This window comes from Necator americanus, chromosome X (genome assembly GCF_031761385.1).
Source record: "Necator americanus strain Aroian chromosome X, whole genome shotgun sequence".
In the NCBI taxonomy this organism is placed as follows: domain Eukaryota; kingdom Metazoa; phylum Nematoda; class Chromadorea; order Rhabditida; family Ancylostomatidae; genus Necator; species Necator americanus.
This window is the reverse complement of record NC_087376.1, coordinates 18,714,325-18,739,617: the sequence shown is the minus strand read 5'-3', so window position 1 is coordinate 18,739,617 and position 25,293 is coordinate 18,714,325. Positions and strand designations below refer to the sequence as shown.

Here is a 25,293-nt window from a genome sequence, read left to right as displayed (position 1 = left end):
ACTTCCTAAGAGTGCTCTACTCAAAACTGTTGAAGATGCCCCGCAGAATTCTTGATGCTCGCATTTTTCGACCACCTGGATCTCCTCGTTCCTCGAGTAGAGACTTAATTTTACCGTTACATGCCGGTCCAAGGGTGAGACTGAAAGAGCATAGTTAATTACTTCCGTAACAATTTTGAATGACTTGCACCCATGATCAAAGCACATATCCAATTATCCTTTAGGAGCTGTTATGAACGCGATACCTTTATCACAGGTAATTTTCTAATTTCTTAGTTTCTAATCAACCCTGGTGTTTCATTGCGCATCACCAGGGTTGATTAGAAACAAGGATAAAATTGCCGCTACTGGGCAGGATATTGTTGATCGAGCAGACATAGGTTGATCTGTTGAGGTAGGTTTCGAATTCTCGAATGACGTCTAAAGCGCGAGATTTTGAGGTTCTGGCTAGATGATTTCTAGACTGAGTTACAGTCGGGATATGAATATCATTATCCACGGTCTCAGAGTTTCGTTCAAACGAGTGTTAACTGTCAGGCACTGGACGAATTTTTAGAGGGTATATTTTATTGACTGGTCATTGCAACATTTTGCGGCTAGGCATTAGGGTTTCAGCGGACCTTATCATGCCGTCTGTGCTTCGTATTAAATCTTCTGTTTTACCATACACCCGTTGTTCTCTGGGCACTAATTCCTGTTCAACTAGTACAATTTCGCCGATCTTTGAGATTTTACTCAAATGACGTTTCTGATTCAATTAACAGCTGTAGTTGTCACTTAAAATAGTAAGATATGCAAGGTTCCATTTCTCCCAGAACTTTGTTGCAATATTTTCTGAAAATGCAAGCGCTTCGTAACCCTGAGCAACTGTTTGTATCAACAAATATAGGATCGTTTCTGAAATCGAATATTTCAAAATTTGGAATTGAAAATTCGAAATTCCCTGCACAGAAATCAATAGGTCTGAGTGGATTTTCAGAAAGATCAGTTGCAGAGAGTTTTGTGAGTGGACGTGTATTTATAATTGCCTCTATATGACTGACTACAGTAACCATCTATTCAAATGACAGTTTCTTTCTTCCAATTGATTCTTGGAAACTTCTTTTCACAGATCCAACGAGCTTTTCCCATACACCACTCATCTATGGAGATGCTGGTGGGATGAAAATCCATTTAATGCCTTCAGAGGCACAGTAATTGGTTACTGAATTCTTTGTTGTTTATCACCTTCGAACTACTTTTCAATCATTTTCTGACCAAGTTTGAAATTTTATCCACAGTCTGTTCTCATTAAAAGAGATACACCTCTACGCGATACAAATCGAATAAAACTATTGAGAAACGCCCCTGCATTAAGTCCTTCTACCACCTCAATATGGATTGTTCTAATTGCAAGACAGGTGTAGAGGCATATATACATTTTTTTTTATTTCCGTTGGATAAAATCACATCCTACGTTTTGAAACGGTTTGCTTATTGTCACCCTATCCGATGGTAGTAGTGGCATCTCTTCAGCTCTGAAAAGCATACTTTGGCGTCTCTTACAAATACTGCAATTTTTATGTACTTCTTAATTGCTCTTGATGGCTGTGAAATCCAATATTTCTGTCTAGCTAAAGACAGTTCCCACGGTGAGCACTGTTGTAAAGCAAATCTGTAACGAGTCTAGTGAGGTCAGAGTCATTATCGATATTGATAGGCATTTTTGTATCCAAAGGTAGATTTGCATTTCGAATTTTTGATTTGTATCTTGTGATTCCATTTTCATCCTTTACGATTATTTGGTTCGGAAATGGTTTTTGCATTTTCATGTTGATACACTTATGAAATGATGCTACGATTAATTCCTCACTTAAGCGCATTTCTTCCCAAATGCACGTACGCTTTTATGCGGATTATCTACTGGATTGTAAGCCTTTGCAGTACTGTCAGGATTGTGATGGTTTTTTTATTTCCCATCACAATCCTGACAGTACTGCAAAGGTTTTTCTATAATCCACTCAAAATGAAATGAACGCATGGTTCGACGTACTCAAGAACAATCACCAAATGTAAAATCTACACGCCAAAAGCGAATTGGCTGCCTCCCCTAAAAGTTCGCACACATTTGCCCAACGAGAAGTGGAAAACTACGTGGTTCTGAAAGCCTAGCAGTAAAAGTATACTTAGGTTCTATATTTCCAAACATTTCTCATGAACCACATGTGCAATAAAGGTGAACATTTTTAAGATTGCCGCCAGCTTTCATTAATGCTATGGAGCGTTCAAATCGAATAAATCTGCTCCGACGTACTACCCTCTCAAACGGCTAACCCGCTGGAAGAGAGCATCGAGTAGATCACTCAAAGCAACGCGAAATGTAATGAGGTCAATTTCTGTATTCGCATTCGACAAAAGCGGACATTGCACGACTTCGCAGATAGCTCACCTTTTCACATGCCAAGCCTGTGAACAGGAAAGACTGGATGTATAATGCTGCACAGTTGTCTGCTAGATCATACGATATTAGTTAATGTTAAAGGATCTGTTATTCTCTGGTTCGGTTCTTAGTCCACTCTCTTGCTGGACAGTAATTTGTGTTGTGATGTTTGCGAGTTTTCGTATGTAATTTGACTGACTTTCACGGCTCTGAAGAAGACGACTACGAAACGTTGGCCTACAGAGAGTGGGATTCACAATCTACCCTTAAAGGCAGCATACCGCGAATCTGAGGTGGTACGGATATCCGTATGCGGGGTCGTAGATTATGGAGACCGGGGTGATTCCGCTCACCTCTCCCTGAATCACTGCAAACAGCCGGCCCCTGAATGTTGTTTTGTACGATGCTTCCAATTGCAGCGCGCCACCTTTGCACGCGTGGCGTCCCTTACTGCCTATCGGGGCAGTGCGAATTGGTTTTTGACGAATCGCAGGGCGGAGGCGGCGGAAAGGGTGAAGCGTTGCAATTAATGGTGCGGTGCAAAACAGCATTCCGGAGGCGGCTGTTTGCAAAGATGCAGGGAGAGATGAGCGGAACCACTCAGGTCTCCATATTCTACGACCCCGTATACGGATATTTCACCTAAAATCCGTACCACCCCGGATCCGTGGTATGCTGCCTTTAAGGGTAGAAGAGACATGCTGAGTGTTTTTGTTAGATTTCAGATAAGATATGAGTGACAAAAAAAAAAAGATTATCATATCCCTTCACGAACCATGTGAAAACTTTTTAGGTAAGATTTTATTGTTCCAAGAAGAGTAATAAGAACAGGAGAAGCCTTTGAAATATAAGAAATTTGAGGAGCTTTTTAGCAGTAGTAAGAGTTCTATTATAAATCGTCGCATTCGCTGCTCCTAATTTTACTACCTGCACCTTGCAGGGCGTTAGGTGCTTTACGATAGTGTGCATACGGCAAGGCAACGTAAGGGTGAATATGGGAAATGTACGATTGTTCAACTCCATGCAAACAAAACCAAGTCAGTGAAATTGGCAGCTTTTTTTTTTAAATCGACGGAATGAATACTAGTCGTCCCTATTGCGATTCATGTCGAATGCATTATTGTATACTGACTTGTTGTATTCCTTGATGTGTACTGATAGCCGTACACAATAAGGAATACCCAAAGTTACCTAAGTTGGAGCACACTCTCTAAGTTCCAGGTCCACCTATTTGCTGTCTGATGAACGAATTATTGCTTTACCTGAGTGTGATGGAAGAGTGTAATGAATAGCGAAAACTCCAGTTAGCAACGTTCATTCACTCCAGGCAATAATTGCATAAAAATAAAAAGTCTAGATGATATTATGTAGGTCCACTTTCTTATACAACAAAGCGGTCCATAATAGTTCTCATTGGTTAGGAAACCTGCAGCCCAAAAGGACCGCGTGAATAGCGCACTTGACGACTCAATCGATAAAATTGTTGTTCTTGGAAAAAGTGGTTGACCTTATGTCAAAACAATAGGTAGCATTCCAACTGCGTCTAGAGTAGTAGTACGCCTAATTCAGTAAGTAAACCAGTACGCTCAAATCAATAGACCTGGTATAACCGACAAAAAGGTCAAAAGTTTAAAGCAGGAACTATTTTCGTATATGCTGATTATGCATACAACAATTCGCGATGTATTATCGACCTCATTGATTCCTGTCTTTCATTGTTCTTATCATATTGTCTGGCAAAAACTACCTAAAGCCTGATGCAACTACAGAAGCGGCCGCGCCCGAGTTTGCGCGATGGAGCTAGCGGCTATGATCGTAGAGCGATCTTTGCTTGTTGTGATCGCATTGCAAGGACGAGTAAGGATCCATCTTGATCACAGCCATTAGCTCCACCGTACTACTTCGAATGCACCCTTGCGTAGCTACGCCAGGCTTCAGGTCGTTTTAACCCAGCTATAGCAAAAACGTGCACACAGCGGTTTCTTAGTACTCTGATTGCAGCGACAGTAAGCAGTGTATGTAAAAATATCCATGATATGCGGCAATTTTAAAAGATTTTAAAATAAAAACTGAGAAACAAGAATTCAGGTTTATTGATCACGGATGAGACAAGTGCTACACAGATCAGGTTGGGCTTGATTGCTCGGGTATATCCACCGCTTGACGTCAAAAAACTACAGCACTCAACTTATGCGGTAACGTGTTGCATATTGATTTAGGCCTTTTCAAAACACTATGTAAAGACATTCAGAAGTATAGAAATGCGGCACCGAATTCATACAAAAATAGCTCTCTACTTATTATCATTCTTCTCTGATGAAAACAAAGAACGGAGAATGCCGCGACGTTTTTCTACAACGTCTGGCCCAACTTCAAAAGACTGTCCTGCTACGCTCGAAAGACTTGTCCCAGCGCCAGATCGAAAGGTACACGAGACACCTGCAGTCCTAAAATGATAACAGAACAATCACAGACTACGAACAGAGACAGGAGTTCTTAGTCACAACTTGTGTGAAGAGACAAAATATTCACTTGTGGCAATTTATTCTACTGATTTGAATAAAAGATGAAAATGGAAACGAAGTCGAGGACTCGATATTTGATGTACAAAATGAAATTAATTGCGAAAAATGGTCCAAACTTTCACATTTTCAGTGTGTAACACAGACTTTTCTCAACAATAATAATTACTGAATGGTACTTAATACTTCAACATTAAGAAATTAGAATTTCCTTAGAATATACAACGTAATTAGACCCAACGTTTGTAAAGTGATAAGCATTTTTAAAAATAGACATGCATTCTGAAAAGTTGTGTGAAGAAAGGGGAAACAGGAACAGTCCAAATTTGAAATGAATGCACTCGAAAGTTCCAAATGCATTGCTCAACTATGATTACTTTGTTTTGCAATGTCTTGGCATAAAATGCATAGCACTTAGTATAATTGTGAAATATAGATACTATATTACATTGTTCATGAGCAAATTTAGTCTCTGAGACGTAGGTCTTTGTTTGTCTCTCTTTGCTTCTAAAGAAGTTCGGAATGAACAGGTGAAGATAGACACCATAGCAAATGGGAAATCCTCACGAGTTCAGAATATGATGGGTGTTAGCCGAAACCACCGCTTCAGCTGTGGTGCACAGACGTCCAAATTTTAAGTATTCAAAGGACGTTTTCTGAGATATTCTTTTAGACCTGAAGAAGTGAACGCAACTGAATTTCAGGAGCCGAGTTGTGTACGTTGATTACGAGTCACAGTACATTTCGTTAGGAGCAAAGGTGGCTATTACAAAAACATGCAAGAAATTATCTCCCGAAATTATCCGTAACCAAATATCATCTACGTGTTTTTCAGCACTAATTTTGATTTTTTTGTTCAAAAAATTACTAACAGAGACTTCCCTATGAATATTTTCTTTTTACGTGTTTGAAATCTTAAAATTTGTACCTGCACCAGACGCTGCTTGATCAAAAACAGAAATTAAAATACACGAAAAAGGCAAGTTAGAACAGAACAAGCCACGATTTGATCTGTTTTTCGATCATCTTCCCAGGATCAAATCTTTCCATTTGCTACCGTACGATACCGTAGCACAGTTGATTTCATCTACTGACGCATTTCCGCTACGATATCTTATAGTTACCCTTTTATAAGTTAGGATTGATTGTTCCTTGAAACATAACAAATTGTTTTGTAAGTCGTTGAATTTCTAATGTGAAAGATGCACATTTTAAAAATATTGATGACCGATACTCTAGCCTGCAATTGCAGAAAAAAAACTGGTTGCTGCATTTCTTGAGGCACTGACTGAGGCCGTTTAAAAACAGTAGAGCTGCGTGTCACGAACTACGTCAATTACGTATTCCATGGTGAGGAATGAACGTGGAAGAACCCAACTTGTGAACACCTTCGTTAGAGAGAACCTTAACAGCAATACCTCTTCCAAATCCAGAGGAGTACCAGATTGATCAATTTGACCAACAAAATAACTCTTTACACTTTTCAGTCTCAAACTATGATTCCAAACTAAGAAGAGCCACCAGAAAAGGAAAACAGGATTGAAATATGAAAACGGGAATCGTCTCGCAGGGTAATGTTTCTCAACCGCTTCTTTTGCGAGAATTCGTTTTTCATGAACGAAGATCGTTGTTGGCGACTCAGCTATACAAATACCGAGGAGATGGACCACATGTTCATCAAACGAACGTTTTGTCTACTTGATGTTTCAATGGTATCACTATTCTGCAGTGATTATGATCACCATCTCCTTCCGGGAGAATCCGATTCACTCACAAAATGGAGAAAAACATCAACTTTCGACAAAGAAGCAGCAAAGAAGTTTCGAACTACCCTGGGAATTTCTTAAGTTAATGAGACTGAAGCATCAAGGAGGATCCAGAGTAGACTATGATTCGTCTCACAAAAGAACACAGGGCTCAGAGAAGAGTTGCTAGAAAAAATCACCTTAAAGCCTAAAAACGAAATTTGGTCCAAGTACACACCACATCTGTGCAGACACAATTGAGCATGGCGACAAACTCAACTGTCTAAGATAAGCTGATATATCTTTTGTGTACCGTTTATTTCCGATGAGGTTAGCGCTGCTATTCGGCGATGTCTGAGGAAAGCTAAACTTGAAGAATCTGTCGCCATCGTGGAGCTCCCCACTAGTAACCTTAAGCAAATACTCATTCGGAATTGCCTATATGATCGTATTTGCACGACACCGGAGTGTAAAATATGCCCGGATAACAACGAGGATGATTGCATGAGTTCATGTGTTGTTTGTATGATTTCCTGTGTACAGTGTGGTGACGAATACATAGGAGAAACAGCTAGACCACTGTGTATTCAAATCAAAGAACACCTGGACGCCAAAAGGAAATCATGTGACTTCACTGCATTGGGTGGTCACAGGGTGCGGCGTCATAACGGAGAAGATTTCGAAGTTAAGATCACGATTTTTGCACGCGAACCTAGCATTGCGGCGCGCAAGGCTCTGGAGGGTTTTTGGATCCACTCCAAGAGTCCAAATATGAATCGCAAGGAGGAATGCCTCTCCATTACGCGGGAACTCGCGCCTTATTTAAGGCTGATATTTGATTGCGTTAGTCACCTCACATCAGGTATCTAGCAGTGGCAGAATAGTCAGCTGATCCTAAGGTACGATGTTTTCTTCCACTGGTAGCTATAGGCCCAACGGTTAACGTAGGACTTTCTTTGTTGGGCGGATAAGGCGTTTGATCGGATTAGTCACGTTCGATTTCACCCCTTTCAGGCTCTGAAGAAGGCGATATTGTCGAAACGTTAGCCACGAATAAAGGACTATAACAACCTCGTGTACGGCTCTACTAAAGAAAACAATTATTTAAGCTGATATAGTTTACTAGCCATTAAGTACTTTCGTAGTTACATCGTTGGTTCAAATAATCAAAGCTTGTAAAAAACCGAAGAACGAACATATTTTGGCTATTCTTTTAGGCATTTGTTAAGCTAGTCAACAATTTGTTGTCTACTTCTAACTATTTTCTTCCCTTACATTCAAACGAATCAGTGGTCAACAATATAAGCACAGTTATTGTTCGCAACATCAAACAGAAAAAAGAAAACCCGCGAAAAGAAAAAAGGGATCCTTCAGCTTCCACGTCAGGGAAATTTCGATTAAAGGCATCACTCCACGAATCTGAAGTGTGTTTCAGCCGGATACTGCCTATACGGCTTCGTAGATTGTGGGGAAGAGGGTGATTCTGTTCATATCTCCCTCTATCAGTGTAAACGTATGACCCCGGAACGCTGTGCTGTTTCGTACGACGGCTTCTGTTGCAATACTCAAACATTGCATCTCGCCCCGCCTGCGATTCGTTAGAATGGGTTTCAACGAATCGCAGGATCCCTTATTGAAAAACAACTGAACTATTCTATTTAGTTCAGCATCAAATCTAAACATTACATTTTTGTGTTATTATTTTACATAAGTGGATCGTAACTAACACATAAAATTCGTAGGGCTACGAAAGCGCAGTGTTGGAAATTCGTTAAGGCAAGATTTTCAAAGACTGACAGGAGTGTAAGCACATCAAGTTAAAGTAGAAACATAGTTGCATAGAAAAGCTAGTATGTTTGCACAATTTTGTGAAAGTAGTGCAGATAAAGTGGCTTATGTGTGTTCTTTTCCTGATATTTATACGCAGTTACGAGTGTTTCGACGAGGTCTCTAATTCATTAAGATAGCTAAAGTGTATCTTAGTGAGAAGTCCAGTGACGATTAAATTAACTGTTATCAAGTGATTTAACGCTATGTTTTATTAATACGATTAGGTATCAATCCCTGACAAAAGACTTCGAGGTTTCTGCATACAGCATAAGAGGGTGAAATGGGCATATCTCTCACCCAACAGTGATGACTTTTTATGTTATTACTCAAAAAGGGAATTTTGACGTCATTATCACGTCGTGAGAAAACAGAATGTTTGGAGGTGAAAATAGGGATAAAATTAGTTCGAAATAGGCTGCACGAGCTGCTAAATAACGCTGGTCACAATAGATTCCATGCGGTACAGTTACACAAGTTTGCAGAACCAAATCTCGCTTATATTTGAGCAAAGTGTCGCATTTCTGTCTTTCCTACTTTTCTTTTGACTTAATTGAAAAAAGCAGCAAATTTTCATGCGCATCTTCGGATTTTTTCCAGCTAGCTTTAAAGAGAACCAGGACACCTGAGATAAAAAAAATTGCAGCTGAGGGTTCTCCTCAAACGAAGGCTGCACACTTTTTAAACGCAATACCGCAGTCCTATAACGAGAAATATGCAAAATTTCGGACTCAATCAAAAAGTATGCAGCATCGACTCCAATAACTCCGTTCATACTTATAATAACTTAATGGTTATAAAAACTTACTCAGTTTGAAAGTCATCATGGGAGTTTTGCCACAAAGATCTTGTTTTATTTTTTTTTTCACACTTTTTCATTCGCTTTAAAGATAGTTGATAGAAAGCTAGGGAATTCGTCAACATTTCCAACATTTCTTTACCAATTTTCAAACAAAAAAAGGCATCTAACAACAGTAGATAAATTATTTTACAGCGCGTACTATTCTCTACAAAACGCACACTTGTCTTTTTAAGTTTTCTTCTTTGACTTTCTGGTTTCGAAGTATTCTGGCACAAAGTTATGAGTATATCACAACGTAACAGAGCACCCATCACTCCTGACCTATTCCCAATCAAGTTCATCGCTGCAATCACCTCCAAATCTCGCAAAAACTATGTGAATTTATTTCTAATCATTTGCATATATTTTGCTCATTGATAGTGACATTACTCCTTATTTTAGTTCATCATGATTTTTCTTCCTCATTAGAGGGATCACAGCCGGTTAGTGGCGAAGTGGCGCGTCCCCAAGTGACGGATAGGGAACTAATCGTGGATCAAAGGCGACTTTGTGCCTGCATAGAGACCCAAATGGATTCAGGGGATAGACCTCCTGTTTCTGCTGGGCAGGGATCGGCTCATAATACTATTGTATCTCGCACGACGGTCCGGCCAAAAGCCTGCAATCAAATGATTGAGAGATGCAAGGAGGCGGTTTAGAGTCGCCTCCAACAAATAAGCTCCACATGTCCACTATGGGAAGACGTGACGTCCTACCAAAAATCATGGGACTAGAGGCCTGGGAAAATTTACATGCAAAACACAGTGATAGAAAAGAGTTTCCTCATTCCGGAGGAAAGCCTGGTACGGTAGCACCAAGAAAGACGGGGTTGCAGGAATCAAGAGGCTACCGAAACGGAAAAGAATTAGGATGGCGATCTGTACTTGAAATGCACATACGCTTGCATCGGAAGCGGCCATCGAAGATCTGATGATGCAAACCAGGAAGATTAAGTACGCCATCATCGGACTGACCGAGACGAGACCAGACGACGCCACCCTCTCAACATCGTATATGAAAGTGGAGAAGAATTGTTCTCAGGAACGTGCGACAATGAAATAGAGGAATCAATGAAGTTGGCGTTCACGTCAAAACGGGTATAGCAAAGAACATTGACTCTTTCGAACAACTTACGATCCGAATCAGAAGTTTGCGAATGAGAAGATGTAGTTCAATGTTAGCTTTGACTATCTTCGTCGCTTACGCTTCAACATCAAGCATAAGGAAGAAGAAGTCGAAGCTTTCTATATGGACCTAAAGAATTCTACAGAGAAGATCTTACCCTCTACAGGGTCAGATTTTGCGATTTCAAAGCCAAAATTGGCCCCAGAAGAACGCCCAAAAAACTTCACATCGGAGCCCACGGCCTTCAATGGAATGAGCAGGGAGAGAGGCTTTCCGAGTTTACCATTGCGACTAAGACCATCCATGGAAAATCGTAACTGCGGAAATTCTCCTCTCTACGGTGGTCATAGGAGTCACCCGGTGGAGGTTACCGTAATGAAATTGACCACTTCATCGTCAGTAAAAGGTTCTACCTGACTGATGTAGCTGTGGTGCCAATGTTTTATATGGGATCTGATTTTTGTTTACCCGAAGGGAAGAGAAAGCCGCTAAGTTCAGAAAGCGACGTTCCAGAACTATGATTAACTGGGGTCTCTTCGCTACGCTAGCCGGCTTTTGGTTCACACTGTTTTGAAATTCATCCAAGTATCACGAAAGTGCAAGATGCTGCTCTTTCTCACCTTCATCGACTTTATGAAGGCCTTCTATTCAGTTGAGACGGAAGCGGACATGGAAGTCAAGGCATCTCTACTTGGTACATATAGGTACTTCGAGAGTTGTACAGTAGCTTCACGACCAGAATTTCACCACTGTACAAGAATATCATCATTGAAGTGGAGAGGGATCCGACAGGGTGATAAAATTTTACCTAAAATATTCACCTTCACCTTTGAGAACTCAATACGAAAGTTGGAGTGGGAAGACATAGCAGTGATATCATTTAGCATCAGTCAAGTGGAACGAACGCTGACCGAATTCGATAAAACATGCATCGGTCTTCAGCTGAATTTGCAAAAGACGATGTTCATGCTTAAGGGATGGGTCTCGAATGCCCCTTTCACGGTCAATGGAACGAACATATCCGAATACACCACCCACGTTCATCTGGGTCAGGAAATGAACATGAAGAACGACGTGACCTCCGAGCTGGGCAGAGATTGAAGATTGGAGATGCCGCCACGTTTGCCAAAGAAAGTAGAATAAGGACGCAGACACAGACCGACACGCTATGCACTTTAACCACAACCGTTGAACCACAGCCGGCGGCCTCCGGCCCGATGGTCAGGTTTCTTCACGAAGTCCTTTAAAGAAAATTATGATGCTCTTCGTGTCCCACGCGAAAGGAGGAACCACTGGCCGACTCTGACACGCGATTGGGACAAATGGAAGAATTACTAGCGCCCGCTCGACCAGTTCGAACAACAACGGGAGTCAAGGTAATCAAGGTAAAGGTAGACAAGAAATTGTTGATCAATATAACAATACCCAACATATGTTCGACGTATCCTTTCTCGGTTATTGAAAAGCATTGATTATTTCAACTTTCCCCTGCAACATAACTACGAGATAAGCTAAGATAGATTAATAAGATCTATTAGCTTATCTTAAACAAAGATTAATAAGATCTATTAGCTTATCTTAAACAAACAAGCTGGACTTTCATAATTACGTATGACATTTGAGAGCTTTTTGCGAAGCCTGAAATTTGCACTTGTAATTCCTCTGTCTTGGAACTTATCAATGATTTCCACAATCTGCAAACTCAATACTTCTTTGAAATGCAATGATAATTTCCTCTTTTGAGGATACTGCATCAATGTCTAACGAAGTTATCAGGGACAAAATCAAAAATTTTCATTTTTTACAAGTTACTTTATTCTCCTTCAAATTCAAGAAAATGAAAGAAAGAAAATGAAAAAAATACACATCCCAGCACCTCTTCTATTGCTTACTAGAAGGGAAGATGTCCGATCACGAAGGCTTGCCATCAGCTGTCTTTGGCAACTTTCCAACAACAACTCAACCTAACATTTCTCTCATGCAGCATTTAATGAGGGATAGGACGACTAGGAAACTTCTTGTGGCATCTTCATCTTTCCATAACATCTTTCTTTCCATTAACGATTACTGAACAACGCATTTGAACTTTTTGACTATAAATTAATAAGTATTAACTCTGGTTCCTCAACAAATTGACTTGTCTTAGTTGACTTAGACAGTAGGCGGATATTACGGCCTAACGCGGCTATCTGCATCTTCGCCAGAGTACATCGTCTTTAAACATATCCTAACCCATCCTGTTCCATCGTCAGCTAGAGATCGCATGAAATCTATCCATCCGTCGCTATTTCATTATCAGCAGAACTCTACGTCTCAACTGAACTGCTTGTTAACGCCAAGGGTCCTCAGAACCGTCTTTTACGACCAGGAGACCTCTTCCAGCTTGAGAGTGCGAGCGCATCCTTAGGACGATTTGGACAAGACGATAAGATAAGACGATCTTCCCATGATGTAGCCAAACAAGCGTAGGAGATTCTTTGTGACTACTTCAGAGGGCCAAGCAAGATGTTGTTTTCCACGTGCCCGGTATAAAATATCCTCTTCCGAGTAATGTTCTTCATTATGGCACACCGTCGGTCAAAAGTAGCCTAACAATCGTCTAAGCAGCTTTCTCTCCAAGCAATCAAGCTTCTCTATCACCGTTGACCGTGCTGTCCAAGTCTCCGATCATGCTAGGATGAATTGCGAATAGGTAGACTCGCAGCTTGACTTCCTTGGAGCTGATGTTCTAGTACAAGTACTTAGTCGAGTTGAATGCCGAATTATCTTTTACGCCGATATGCTGTAACTTCGCGCTGATTGAAGCGAATATTGCCACGTCATCCGCGTCCTCAAGATCGACCAATGGATGATCTAGATGGTGCTAAAACGATATCGCCGGGACACTGCTCAGCTTTTTTTTCGCATGATGTCATCGACAGCCAAATCGAACAGAATGGTTCCCGCTACAGCCCTTAATGTCACTTCAGTTTCCACTTCGAGACAGCCAGCTGATGTTCGAACCGCAGTAGTACTTCTTCAATACTTCTCCTCTATTAAGTGTACAAATTATCCTGAAATTCTTTCGGCACGAGGCGCCACCTAAAGACGACCTCGATGAAGAGTTGAAAGCGGCTTCGATGTCCAAGAAAGCAAACTCCAAAGGCTTTGAATACCGCTGCCACACATCAATCATTTTTCTCAGAATAAACACCTCATCAATCGCCGATCGACAAGGCGAAAGCCGGCTTATTCGGCGCGGGTGGCTTCTTCGCGATAATTGATTAGCCTATCCAGGATTATCTGCTACAAAGCCTCGTACATTATACGCAGCAGTGATAATTCCTGCCTGGGTTCCGTTAGAGATAGTTTCTTCTGGAGAGGAAATATGATAGTATCTCCACGAGTCAGGTATCTTTTCGTCAATATTGAGCTGAACCATACTGGACGGTATATCGGTCGTTGGGTGTGCACGAGTTCAGCAACGGATGGCGCCTCCCGGTTCAGCAATGTTAAGAGGCGGATGTTTACTACCAGATTACTACCTTCACTCGTTTCCCTCAGGTATTTGACCTCTCACGGAACGGTACGGTACGGGCTCTGACATATTGCTGAACTACAGCAGTTTTTTGTAATGAATGAGAAGCTTCTGAAATATGCAGCGCCGGATGTAGCTCGTATGCTCCCAATGCGTATACTCAAATGCCTGATTGCGTTCAGTGATAACAGGACCACCACGAGCAGGTAGCAATCAGACTTGTATGCGCGGCCTTCGACAAAAAATTAAAAAAAAAACAGGCTAAATGTAAGGGTGAATCAAACGAAGACTTTGCATAGGTCAATCTCAGTCAGATGATGCTGCGCAATTAACTGAGAAGTTAACAGTAATGCCCTGCCTTTACAAAATTTTCCTTTCTCGACAAAAGGAACATGTGTTACGGAAAGAAGACGGGATATAAGAAAACACAATCCTCCAGTACTACAGTACTACATGTCGCGCTGCTGCAGCAAGGACAAACTCACATTTTAGCGAAAAATGCACATTTGACATTTGCCGAAGCGAAAACGCTATAAAGAACAAGCTGCATAGTATATGTGACTGTAAAACAGAAAAGAAATAGAATGCGCGATGGAGCAATTCCCAATAATGTTCTTGGCGAAGTGCAAGGTAACTGTGTTGCAAAAACGCAATCGTAGACGTACCAAAATCAATTCAATGCAGCACACGATTCAAGTTATCACACACAGCTTGAAAGAGTTGTCAGAGTATCCAAAAAAAACTTTGGTAACGATTGTAAATGGAATTTATAATCAGTAAATATAAATTCACGTACTCATGACATTTGTCAACATCGTTGGAAGCGACCATCTGCTTCATATTATCCAGCAGAGCGCGGATCTTGAACGGATCAAGCTCTTCGCGTGAGTCAGGTTGTGTGAACTTCGGCGACGTAAGAGATAATAGGTCACCTGCATCGGCACAAAGCTGTCCGGAAGATCCCGGTTCATCAGTCAGAAGCAAAGTCTGCTCAGCATCTTCTGAAAACATTAGAAAAGGCACTGATTCCAAGCATTCTCTTCATACAAGTTTACCCTGAAAAGTAGAGAAGTATTATAAGAATTAAAGGCATCATCCCACGAATCTGGATTGGTACGGTTTCAGGTGGGTTACGCCTATAGGAGGTCGTAGATTGTAGAGAAGAGAGTGATTCCGTCCATTTCTTCCTAGTTGCCGTAAAAAAGGGCCCGGAAGATGCGTCGCGTGCAAAAAAGTTGGCGCGCTCCAATAGAATTCGTTGCAGAAAATAGCGCCCCGGAACGCTCAAAGCCGCATCTTCCGCGGCGTTTTTTACGGCGGGAAGAGGAAGAAATGAGCGGGATCCCACCCTGCAATCTACGATCCCGTACGTCTTTGACCATCGGTAATCCATATTATAGATTCGTGGGGTGATGCCTTTAAATGCATAAGTCACACACATGCAATACAGCACAAACACACCCAATCACAACTGCCTTTAAAATTCCTTTCGTTGGCATGTGGAGTAGGGAATGGTCTAAGATAAAAGTCAATTTCGTTCTGTTTTTGCTTGTATACGAGTGGAATGAGTGTTTAAATAATATTCTGAAAGTTTCGCCTAATTTGAGACAAATAGTGAAAGAAGCCACACGATTTCTTGTAGGACAGACACTGTACAGAAAGTGATGTTAGACGAATATGACAAATAGAGCGGTTCTCATAAGCTCACATAAACAGAGATCTACGCGAAATTCGAGCAAAGATACAGTTTGCCAAGGATGTGCAGGGAGAATGATTGAGGTGATTGAGGGAGTCAAATTATCCCACCGTCTGCATAGTTGTTTTTTCAATCTATTTGAAAGCATCAACAAGCGTGCCTAAAGCGAAACAAAAACGAGTAGAGTTCAACAAAATTTCGCCTAAATTTTGTGAAGCCAAGTTGCCAGTATTTGTTTTCTTGTTATGCCAACGAGGTTTAGGTGAAACTTTTTTATTGGCTTGACGTTCTTTATTGGCCTCTTAAAGATTGTCAATCTTTAAGAACGCAGTGGTTTACCAACCCCATTAGTCGGTGGAACTGGTCAGTTGTTTTCCTCTTGAAGGTCTTGCGTGATGTACTTGGAACAATACCTAGGCTAGGCGAGGAGAGTTTGATGTTATATGCATGGTATCAAAGACGAACCATTTCAGGCCTTTCAAAAAGACGATTTTGTCGAAACGTCAGGCCAATAAAGAAGTTTCACCTAAACCTCGTTGGCATAACAAGAAAACATAAATACACTCTCAAATGCCGAGGTTTCAAGAAGAGGGGACTTCGAGATTGACAAGTTGCCAGTTTCTACAATTTGTGGTGGGTTGTCAGATTATTCTTATGCTACAGAAGGAACAGAAGAAATCCTCACGCAAGACCTTTTTTCAAAGCCAATAACGGCACAGTAAAACAGCGGTTACCAGAGTTTGGTTGGGCAACTTAACACAGAACCGACGAGTTATATTATTTCTGGTACCTATAGGTGCGATAGGGAGGAGTCGGACCCTCCTCAAGTGAAAGGGGTCTAGCTCATGGTTGCAGCTTAAGTGATGAGGATCTCTTCAAAGGTGAAGAGAGTCCCTTCGCTAACCGTCTGAAAGTGAAGGGGTCCTTTCGTCAACTGTCCAAAAATGAAGACTATCGCATCGATGCTGGTACCTGCAAGAGTCGTTCCAATGTACCATGTCTTCCGCGCCGAGAGGAGAGTCAAGATAGAGAAGAAGATAGAATCAAAAAGAAATGCACACTCAGATTGCATCAAATTGTTCTCTTCGAGGACCTCGTCCAACTTTTATACTTAAAAGGCCCTCAAAATGATGATAATCGTCACTATTTTCTATTTTCCTCTCGCATCAAGTAGATTTATTATCTCAAGGCCTCAGCGCGAGAAAATGAATGGACACCGCAAGGAATAGAAGAACGATAAACAATTACGACCGCTCATGTGTGTATGCGAAATACGCGATGCAGATATTTGTGTATGTATGCGATGCGTTAGGTTGTCTCATACGTCTCTTCCCGTTATCGTCAATACTTTTACAGCAATCTTAGTACTAGACCAAAATGTCTACAATCTATCACATCGATAGAAGGAAACAATCGACTATTCTTGTTGTTGAGTCTCTTGAGTTGTCCTGAGTATATTGTTGATCAGGGGCGGGTGCAGCGCAGTCGCTAAGAGCTCCCGCTGTGTCTGCACTATCATTCGGAGGTTCGAATTCACTCTGAAGCCAACCAAGCCTTTCATCCCTCTGGGGTCGACAAATTGGTACCAGACTGTCTGGGAGAATAAAAGCACTGTATGATAACACATCGGTTAGTACCCGCAGTTCAATGAATAGGCTAGTTTCACCTTCGTAAACCTCAAACGATTCTGAGTTGAAGTGAACGTGGTGACGCATCCCAAGCGGATTGATTAACACCAGACACAGACACACACTTTATATACATATACCACAGTAATCATCCGGTTGTCACCGCTCACTGTGCCTCGCGTTTGGACAAGACCTTATCTCCAGAAGCCACTGCTGCGTTTGTTTCAGCGTTTTGCTAATGGAAACGAATCCCTCGAAGACGAAGATCACGGTAGGCGCCCAGTCGTCGTCGATAACCAAGCGCTGCTAGCCGCAATCAAGAAGAATCCCACTCAGATTGTTCGCTCTCTTGCCGAGTACTTCGGACGCTCCAAAGATACCATCATTCGTCACCGTAGTAATCGTAATGTTTGAATTATAGCGTTAAAACGTGCATTTCTCTTCAGACAACCTAACCTACCAATCTGAACGTCCGGCTAACGTCCGACTTCAGAGTGGTAACTTTAGACTAGAATTGTTTTTTTAACAGCGCTTCCTTCTTTTTTTCACAAATTTAAGCGAACGATTTTATTGTTTTTTTTTTATCAAAACGCTTCAGTTCTACATTCGGAGAACATTAAAACTTCAGCTTCAAGCAGTCCTTGGATAGCAATATAATGTAGACACAATTTGAAAGCATTACTCGAAGTAAGGGGTTTTCTCTTCTTTGCTCCCAACAGTTATCACAAAATGATGTTTTAACGTAAAATGTCTTGAACAACGTATTATCGTACTCATAAAGATAATGTACTACGTCAGATCATGTAAACTGTTGGCTACTTTTTAAGCAGTCGTTGGCATGCGTGTTCTGAAGAAGGCATGTTACTAACCTGGAGCAAACGTGCTGGCAAATACATATGCGGAGGATCCATGGAGGTGAGACACAAACGATTGCAACGTACCATTTACCTTTTGCGGCATGTACACGAAGTTACTGCGCGATACTGCTGCACTAAGGCACAGCAATTTGACGCCAGCTCAGTGCGCCGTCTCATGTCATTTTATAGCTTTCTGGCGTCGACGCACCAATTCGACGCCGTAGGGGCCGTCGCACCCAATTTTATAGCTATCTTGCGTCGGCGCACTAATTCAACACTGTTGGACCCTTGTCACCCTTTCTTGGAATTTTGTGACACACAGACAAACACACATATAAACTCACGGACTAAGCGCATTATTATACACCAGCCTGAACGCTCAGCTAAAGCCGGACTTCAGACTTTCTGTTGTGATCGCTTCGTTCGCCTTCACTGGTCAGTGAATAGTAGTAGTAGCGGCATTTCCTATGAAATTAGATGTGTTTTTTTTTTTTTAACAACGCTTGCCTCCTCTTATTATTATAGATAAAGGCAAGAGGGCGGGCGTGGTGTAGCGGTTAGCGGTCCCGCTTCCTACACGATCGATCGGAAGTTCGAATCCGCCCTAGTGCTCACCAAGCCTTTCAAGACTGCGCTTATCCTCCCAGACAAGTCTGGTACCAATTTATCGACCCCGGAGGGATCGATAAATTGGTACCAGACTTGTCTGGGAGGATAAGCGCAGTCTTGACACATCGCTAGCCACCGCAAGTCATTGTATAGACCAGATACACGTTCGTAAACCTCAAACGATTCTGAATTGAAGTGAACGTGGGGGCGCATCCCAAGCGGATTGATTAACGCCAGAAACTTTATCGTTTATCCTTCAAAGGCAAAAGATTTTATAGTTTTTTTAAACGCGGCAGTTTCAGATTTGGAGAACATTCAAACTTCAGTTTCAAACTCTCTTTCGATATCAATATCATATAGACACAATTTGAAAACATTACCATGAGTTTTGAGTATGTATTTTTCTCCTGTTTTTCCCCAACAGTTATCAAAGAATGATGTTTTAACGTAAAATGACGTGAACAACATCATTGTACCAATGAGAGTAACGTTCCACGTCAGATCATTAAGCTGCTGGCCACTAGTTAAGCAGCCATTTACACGGTGCTTCCACTTTTTGAAGGAAGATGTTACCATGATGAGGCAGACCTACAAGGAAACATATACACGGAGCAGTCATAGAAACGAAAAGCAACACGGGCAGTGGCACCGATTATGAAGCGGTTGTAACACCATCCACCTTACACGGCTCACCTCACCGCGTTCTGGAATTTGGTTATACACAGAGACCACTGCGTTCTGTAATTCGTTTAATGCATACATACACACAGAGTAAGCCCGTTATTATATAGCATGATAATGATGTTAATTATAGTACTATTTATTATTACTTACTACTGCATTATTTTACCAGTATGAGCGTCCAGCTAAGCCAGTCTTCAGACTTCTTGTACTGTCCGCTTCGCTCGCCTTCACCGATCAACAGTGACTTCTTTGTTAAATTATAATTTTTGTTGAATTGCTGTTTGTTGTTTATTGCTATAATTGTTTTTTCTTCTATCGACGCATTTTTCAATTTTTTCCTCAAAAATTTAGGCATAGATGAGAGATTTCATTTTCTTCTCAAACGCGTCAGTACTATATTTGGAGAGCAATCAAACTTAATTTTACATCTATATTTCTCTGGAACTTCTACAATTTGGAAACATTACTCGAAGTATGGGTTTCCTTCGCTCTCAACTATTAGCACAGGATGATGTGCTAGCATGACATGATAGGAATATCATTATCGTAGTGATGAAGGTAAAACTCTACATCAGACCACGTGAACGTGTGTTGGCTATCCATTGTATCTGTTTGTATGTGTGTTTCCACTTTTTGGAAAAAGGATGTTAGCAGCATCAGAGAAATATACTTGGAAATAGATACGCGAATAAGTCATAGAAACCCATTTTACCGCTGAGGCTCCCGCTCACCACTCCGACGCCATGGGACCCGTCTCAGCCCATTTTATAGCAATCTGACTCCGGAGAAGAATTCGACGCCGTGGAACCCAAATCACCGTACTTTATCGCGTCGGGACTCCCGCGCACCAAACCGACGCCGTGGGACCCGCCTCTTTTTGGAATTTCGTGACTGAGACACACACAGGTGCAAACACGTGACAGAATAAGCCCGTTATTATATAGCATGATAGTTTGCAAATTTGGATGTCCACATTCACATAAAAGTTTATTTGTCCCCACTAACGTATGACAGAAACTAACTTGGCCTATCAAAGCCAACATACATAAAAACGTATCTCTGGACAATGGTGGGCAGGTAGAGTGCTCGCCTATCAGGTGCGCGGCGATGGTTTGATACTCCACCAGGGTAGGGTTTTGTATCATTATGGAGTATTTTCGTGACACACAAACAAACACACATGGACTAAGCGCGTTATTATATAGCATGATTTTAATTTATTGAGTGCGAATTTGTTTCTTGAATCCTATTCATCGCAGCTAATTTTTATTGCTACGTAAGCGGTTACACTAGAAAAGATGAGATGAGGGGGTCGTTTTCACAAAGATCTATGGAGGGGGTTGCGGTCATTTTCTTCCCCACTACACGCTTGACTTTGGTTGGATATTATCCTCGTGGTGCGGATACTGGAGATCCAACGCTTACAAAAACCAAGTGTCTTTCAAATTTACACCTCACGGAAGAAGAAACTCATCGCCTCAGATAATGTCCCATGTTTTTCTCGCCTTCCCGTGTGACCGTCCAGTGGTTTGCTACGCGTTACTTTTACATTTTACATCCTTATCCACTCAGATGGTCAATCACCTTTGAATAAGACAGCAAAAACGATGTTGAACGCAGCTATGTTAGTACTTTCCATAACAAAAAATGCTGATACCAACTGAACGCAGGAAAACCGTTTGATCCCGCATAATAGACAAGCGCTAAAGCGAGATGTGTCCACCGCTGGATTTGGCTCATACCGTTCCGACTAATTGTGTTGCGTTGCCGAGTAGACTTGAACATCTGGATTTGAACATCCAGATCGGAAGCAAATCCAGTACAGAAATTCCATCCAAACGAAAGACTTATTTACACCCCTCTCTACTAGACCAGATACACCTCCTAGAGGTACGTTATATGAGAGTCATTCTTTCACACTGCTTGCTTCTAACTCTTGCGATAAAATCAACTGGATTTGGATAAGAGACATTCACTAATGTAGCGAGGTTTTGAAATGTTGAACGGTTCAGGATCTTGAAACAAGCCACTGTTTTCGTTATTCAGAGATACCTTTAGAGCACCTAGCAGTAACATCTCATGGAAAAAGAAAATTGAGTTGGAATATCCAGTAAGTCATACGGTAAACTATTCCAAAAAGAATGATGTTTCCAAAAAGTTGCAAATCATGAGAAAAAGGATTCGAAAAAAACAGCCGGTGGTGATTAAGTAACAAGGGAAGAGAAAAGAAATCTGATTTCAAGTTGAAAAAGAATAGCAACTGAAAAATTGATTAAAAGTCCAAGCGAGAACAGCTCAACAATGCAGAACAAACAAATAGCAATTTCTGGAAAACTAAACTACTTCACTTAAAGGCATCACCCCATGAATCTGGTGTGGTATGGATTTTCGTTGGAGTATACCTATATCGGGTCATAGATTGTGTACACAAGGATGGTTCCGCTCATTTCTCCTTGTATCCCACACGGCTTGTTTCTTACGACGTCCTCTATTGCAACGCGCCACCCTCGCGGGGGAGAAGGGTGGGGGGAGCTAGGGTAGCACGTTGCAATAGAGGAAGTCGTAAGAAACAGTGTTCCGGAGTCGTCTGTTTACAGGGATACAGGGAGAAATGAGCGGAACTACCCCGGTATACATAAACTTCGACCCCCATAATCAATAGGCATACTCCAACGAAAACCCATATCTCGCCAGATTCGTGAGGTGATGCCTTTAACACACTCAAGACAGCATACAACACTTATCTTTGTTTCCTTTTCCTTCACACAAATAGTAGCAGATGTAAATCAAGCATGTTGAGTGTGCAGAATTTGAGTACGTTATTTTGCAACGCAAGACCATTCTTGTAGACTTCAATCTTGTAGCCGTAGCAAAACTATTATTCATGGAGAATGACAGGAGGGAGATGGTGCAAAGGTCCAATTCCATCAACTTAAAGTCTTCACAGTACAAAGAATTATTCTAATGGGGAAGGATTCTGCTACGACCACGAATATGAACGAATCCTAATCACTGACAACTATATGAGGAATAAGGCAGATATCCAATCCCTATCTCTAATCCCATTTACTGCAACACAATAAACGATAAAACCAACGAAAAAGGGTTTCGTGAGACTAGTGAACAGAAGTCGTGCACAGCTGCATAAAGAAAAGTACAAAAAACTATCAAACAACCAGAAAAAGCAAATTCCTAAGAGCTTATTGGCGCAGCGATCACATCAATCAATTGTTTAGACCGAGGTCAGAGCATGTCGCACCAAATTTACATGGTGCAACGTTACGACCACTCAACATTTGCATCTTTCTTGGACTTTTATGCAGTTACAGTACAATACGTACGATGTATCCTACATTGTCAATGCAATGTTAAAGTTGCAAATGGTGTTATACTCACTTTCAATAATCAGAACAGCCCCTCTAAGGAATATTTGTGCAAATTTGATGTGTATTCTACGTGTACCGTAGACCGTAGACTACTCCCAAAAATTCTAATTATGAGAAAATTCGACATCAGAATCGTGGTTAGTGATTTAAGAAAGTGGTTTCACATGCTTCTTGATTTCTGAGCTCTATCAGACAGACAAACAGAAAGAAAATACGTTTTACCCTTTCTCGGGTATGCGACGACAAGCCGAATTCGATCTGAGCGCCTCCGTGGTATATGAAGCATGGAAATTCCACCAGTGTACATTCTGAAAAAAGCGTAGCTACAAAAAGGTACGGCATCTCCTACAGTAACTTCCAGAAAATGAGCATATTTAAAAGGCAGTCTCAAAATGATGTACGAAGCTGCGTAGGCAAAAATTACATGTAGGAAAGGAAGGTTCCACCAGAATATTCCAAAATGCACTACTAAATGGAAAAGCGATGTCACAGTAGTACCCCTCACGTGTTTTCCCAAGGATCTGCCATTGAGTAGTCTATCATCTAATGAAGCTCATGGACTCATAAAATTTCTCAACATAAAAAAAAAACTAACGATTGCATTGGCACACTGACATTGAAACACTTTGACACACGGTCGTTTTTTTTTAGAAGGGCGGAGATTCAAAAACAAAAAATGACCTTTGATGCAACGAAGTTGGAAGGCTTCACATGTTCAGAAAGATTTTAGGTACACACATTTTGGATAGAGAAGCATAAATGTTTGACTTTTTACACACATTTGAGGCAGTGTAGCACGGATAAGTGGCATGCAGCAAAAACAACTTTGGTTGTTGAGTGAAATGACAGTCAAATGAAGTTTCTAAACGATGAGATGATAACTAGCTGAGCGTACTTATACGTAAAGTTACAATCGGGTACGAAAGCTTCCGCCGCTTAGACAAATGTTTTCAGAGGGATAAGCTCAGAGAAACCCATGTCTTAGAAACTTCTACCATACAAGAAAAAGGACATAATGATTGATATCTCAAGAAAGAAATCGGCGTAAACTCTTCGAATTTGCAACTAAAAGGAGGAATGACGTTAGAATATGAACTTTTCAATGCAATCCTTTATCTTGAAGCTGACTACATATGATTGCTCCAATAAGTCCAAGGAATTCAAAATCGTCCCTTCTTTCACTCATCAACTTTCTTCCAGCTGTTCTAATTGCTTCGTTTGAATTGCTTTCTTTGGTTAGTTTGCATTTCATTCCCTTTCTCATCTTCTGTTTCTGCGTCTTGTTTTTATTTATAGTCATGTTTTTCTGCCTTACTGTTTTGTGCTATTCCTCCGTCTTGCCTGCTACGTCTGTTTTGTACTATTTCTATTTTTCAGTCCTCCTTTCGCCTCTTTTTATACTTAACTCGTTTACGTTTTCTTAGCACATTACGTTCACTTCTTTCATGTTTATTTCATTTTCACGCACCTTATGATTTCTACACCTATTCTTGTTTTTGTTTGGTGTCTTCTCTCTCACCTTCTCCTTGCTTCACTCTGCATTTACCTCTCCGCCTGTAATTACTGTGCTCTTAGTTAGCGAATCGGTAACGCATGATAACCTTACAGACGAAAAGGTTGGAAGCTCTCCATGCAAATATAGGGTCAGGGGTCTACGAGGTCACGAGTACAAGCGCAATCACGCTCAATTTCACCTAACTGTCCCAAAAACAGTGTGACAAACGATCTTGGCGATCGAATTTTCTTAGGAAGCATCTAGTAACGTGCCACACTTGCCAAAGGACGCGCCGCATCCGGCAATGAGCGAACAGTAAGTGGGCTGCTAGTCCTGTGTCTTCCGGTCACTGGTTTGTTATAATAAGTGGTTCTAATTTCCAACACTTCCAGCCACATCCTTTCTATTAATTACCGTGTTTTTGGGAGCTCAGGAAATATGCTGACCAGTTGGATGCGTATCGTTAGGTGCTCACAGCCATAGATGCGATAGTCAGAGCCAGTGCTCCCCCCCCCCCCCCCATTCAAGAAGCGACCATTTTAGTGATGTATAAGGGATAGGATGTGACAACATGCGAAAGTAGTACAAACAAACATACTTGGGTTCGGTAGAAGATGTAGAAGGAGTAGTGCATGCTTGAATTTCATCACATCCTGAAGAACAAGTAAGATAAAAATTCGAATGCAAGTTCACTCTAAACTCTGGAACTTTAAGAATCTAGTAAAGCTTATATACATATGTTGATGCTTTTGTGTAATTGTGCACGATTCCAATTTGCTGTAACCGGAATCATTCCAAAATCTCAAAAGCCGTCCTTCAAAAAGGCTGACAACGTATGGTGTCGCAAAAGAAATGGAACACAAATTAAATCCCTACGAATTACAGAGTCATCCTGAGAGCAAAAGAACGATAAGAGTGAAATACTACCATGCGAAATGAATA

General features: G+C 41.2%; 1 protein-coding gene across 2 annotated transcripts in view; it reads right to left on the bottom strand.

Annotated features, from left to right (window-relative positions):
• Positions 1-14,837: 14,837 nt before the first annotated feature.
• RB195_024071 (uncharacterized protein) overlaps positions 14,838-25,293 on the bottom strand; it is a gene marked incomplete at both ends in the record, with an annotated part of 82,445 nt that continues 71,989 nt past the window's right edge. For both annotated transcript variants that reach the window (XM_064211729.1, XM_064211731.1), the window contains 4 exons: positions 14,838-14,857; positions 14,929-14,997; positions 23,079-23,164; positions 24,950-25,004. In XM_064211729.1, coding sequence (XP_064067611.1) covers positions 14,838-14,857; positions 14,929-14,997; positions 23,079-23,164; positions 24,950-25,004 — 230 coding nt within the window. The remainder of the gene's footprint in view (positions 14,858-14,928; positions 14,998-23,078; positions 23,165-24,949; positions 25,005-25,293) is intronic.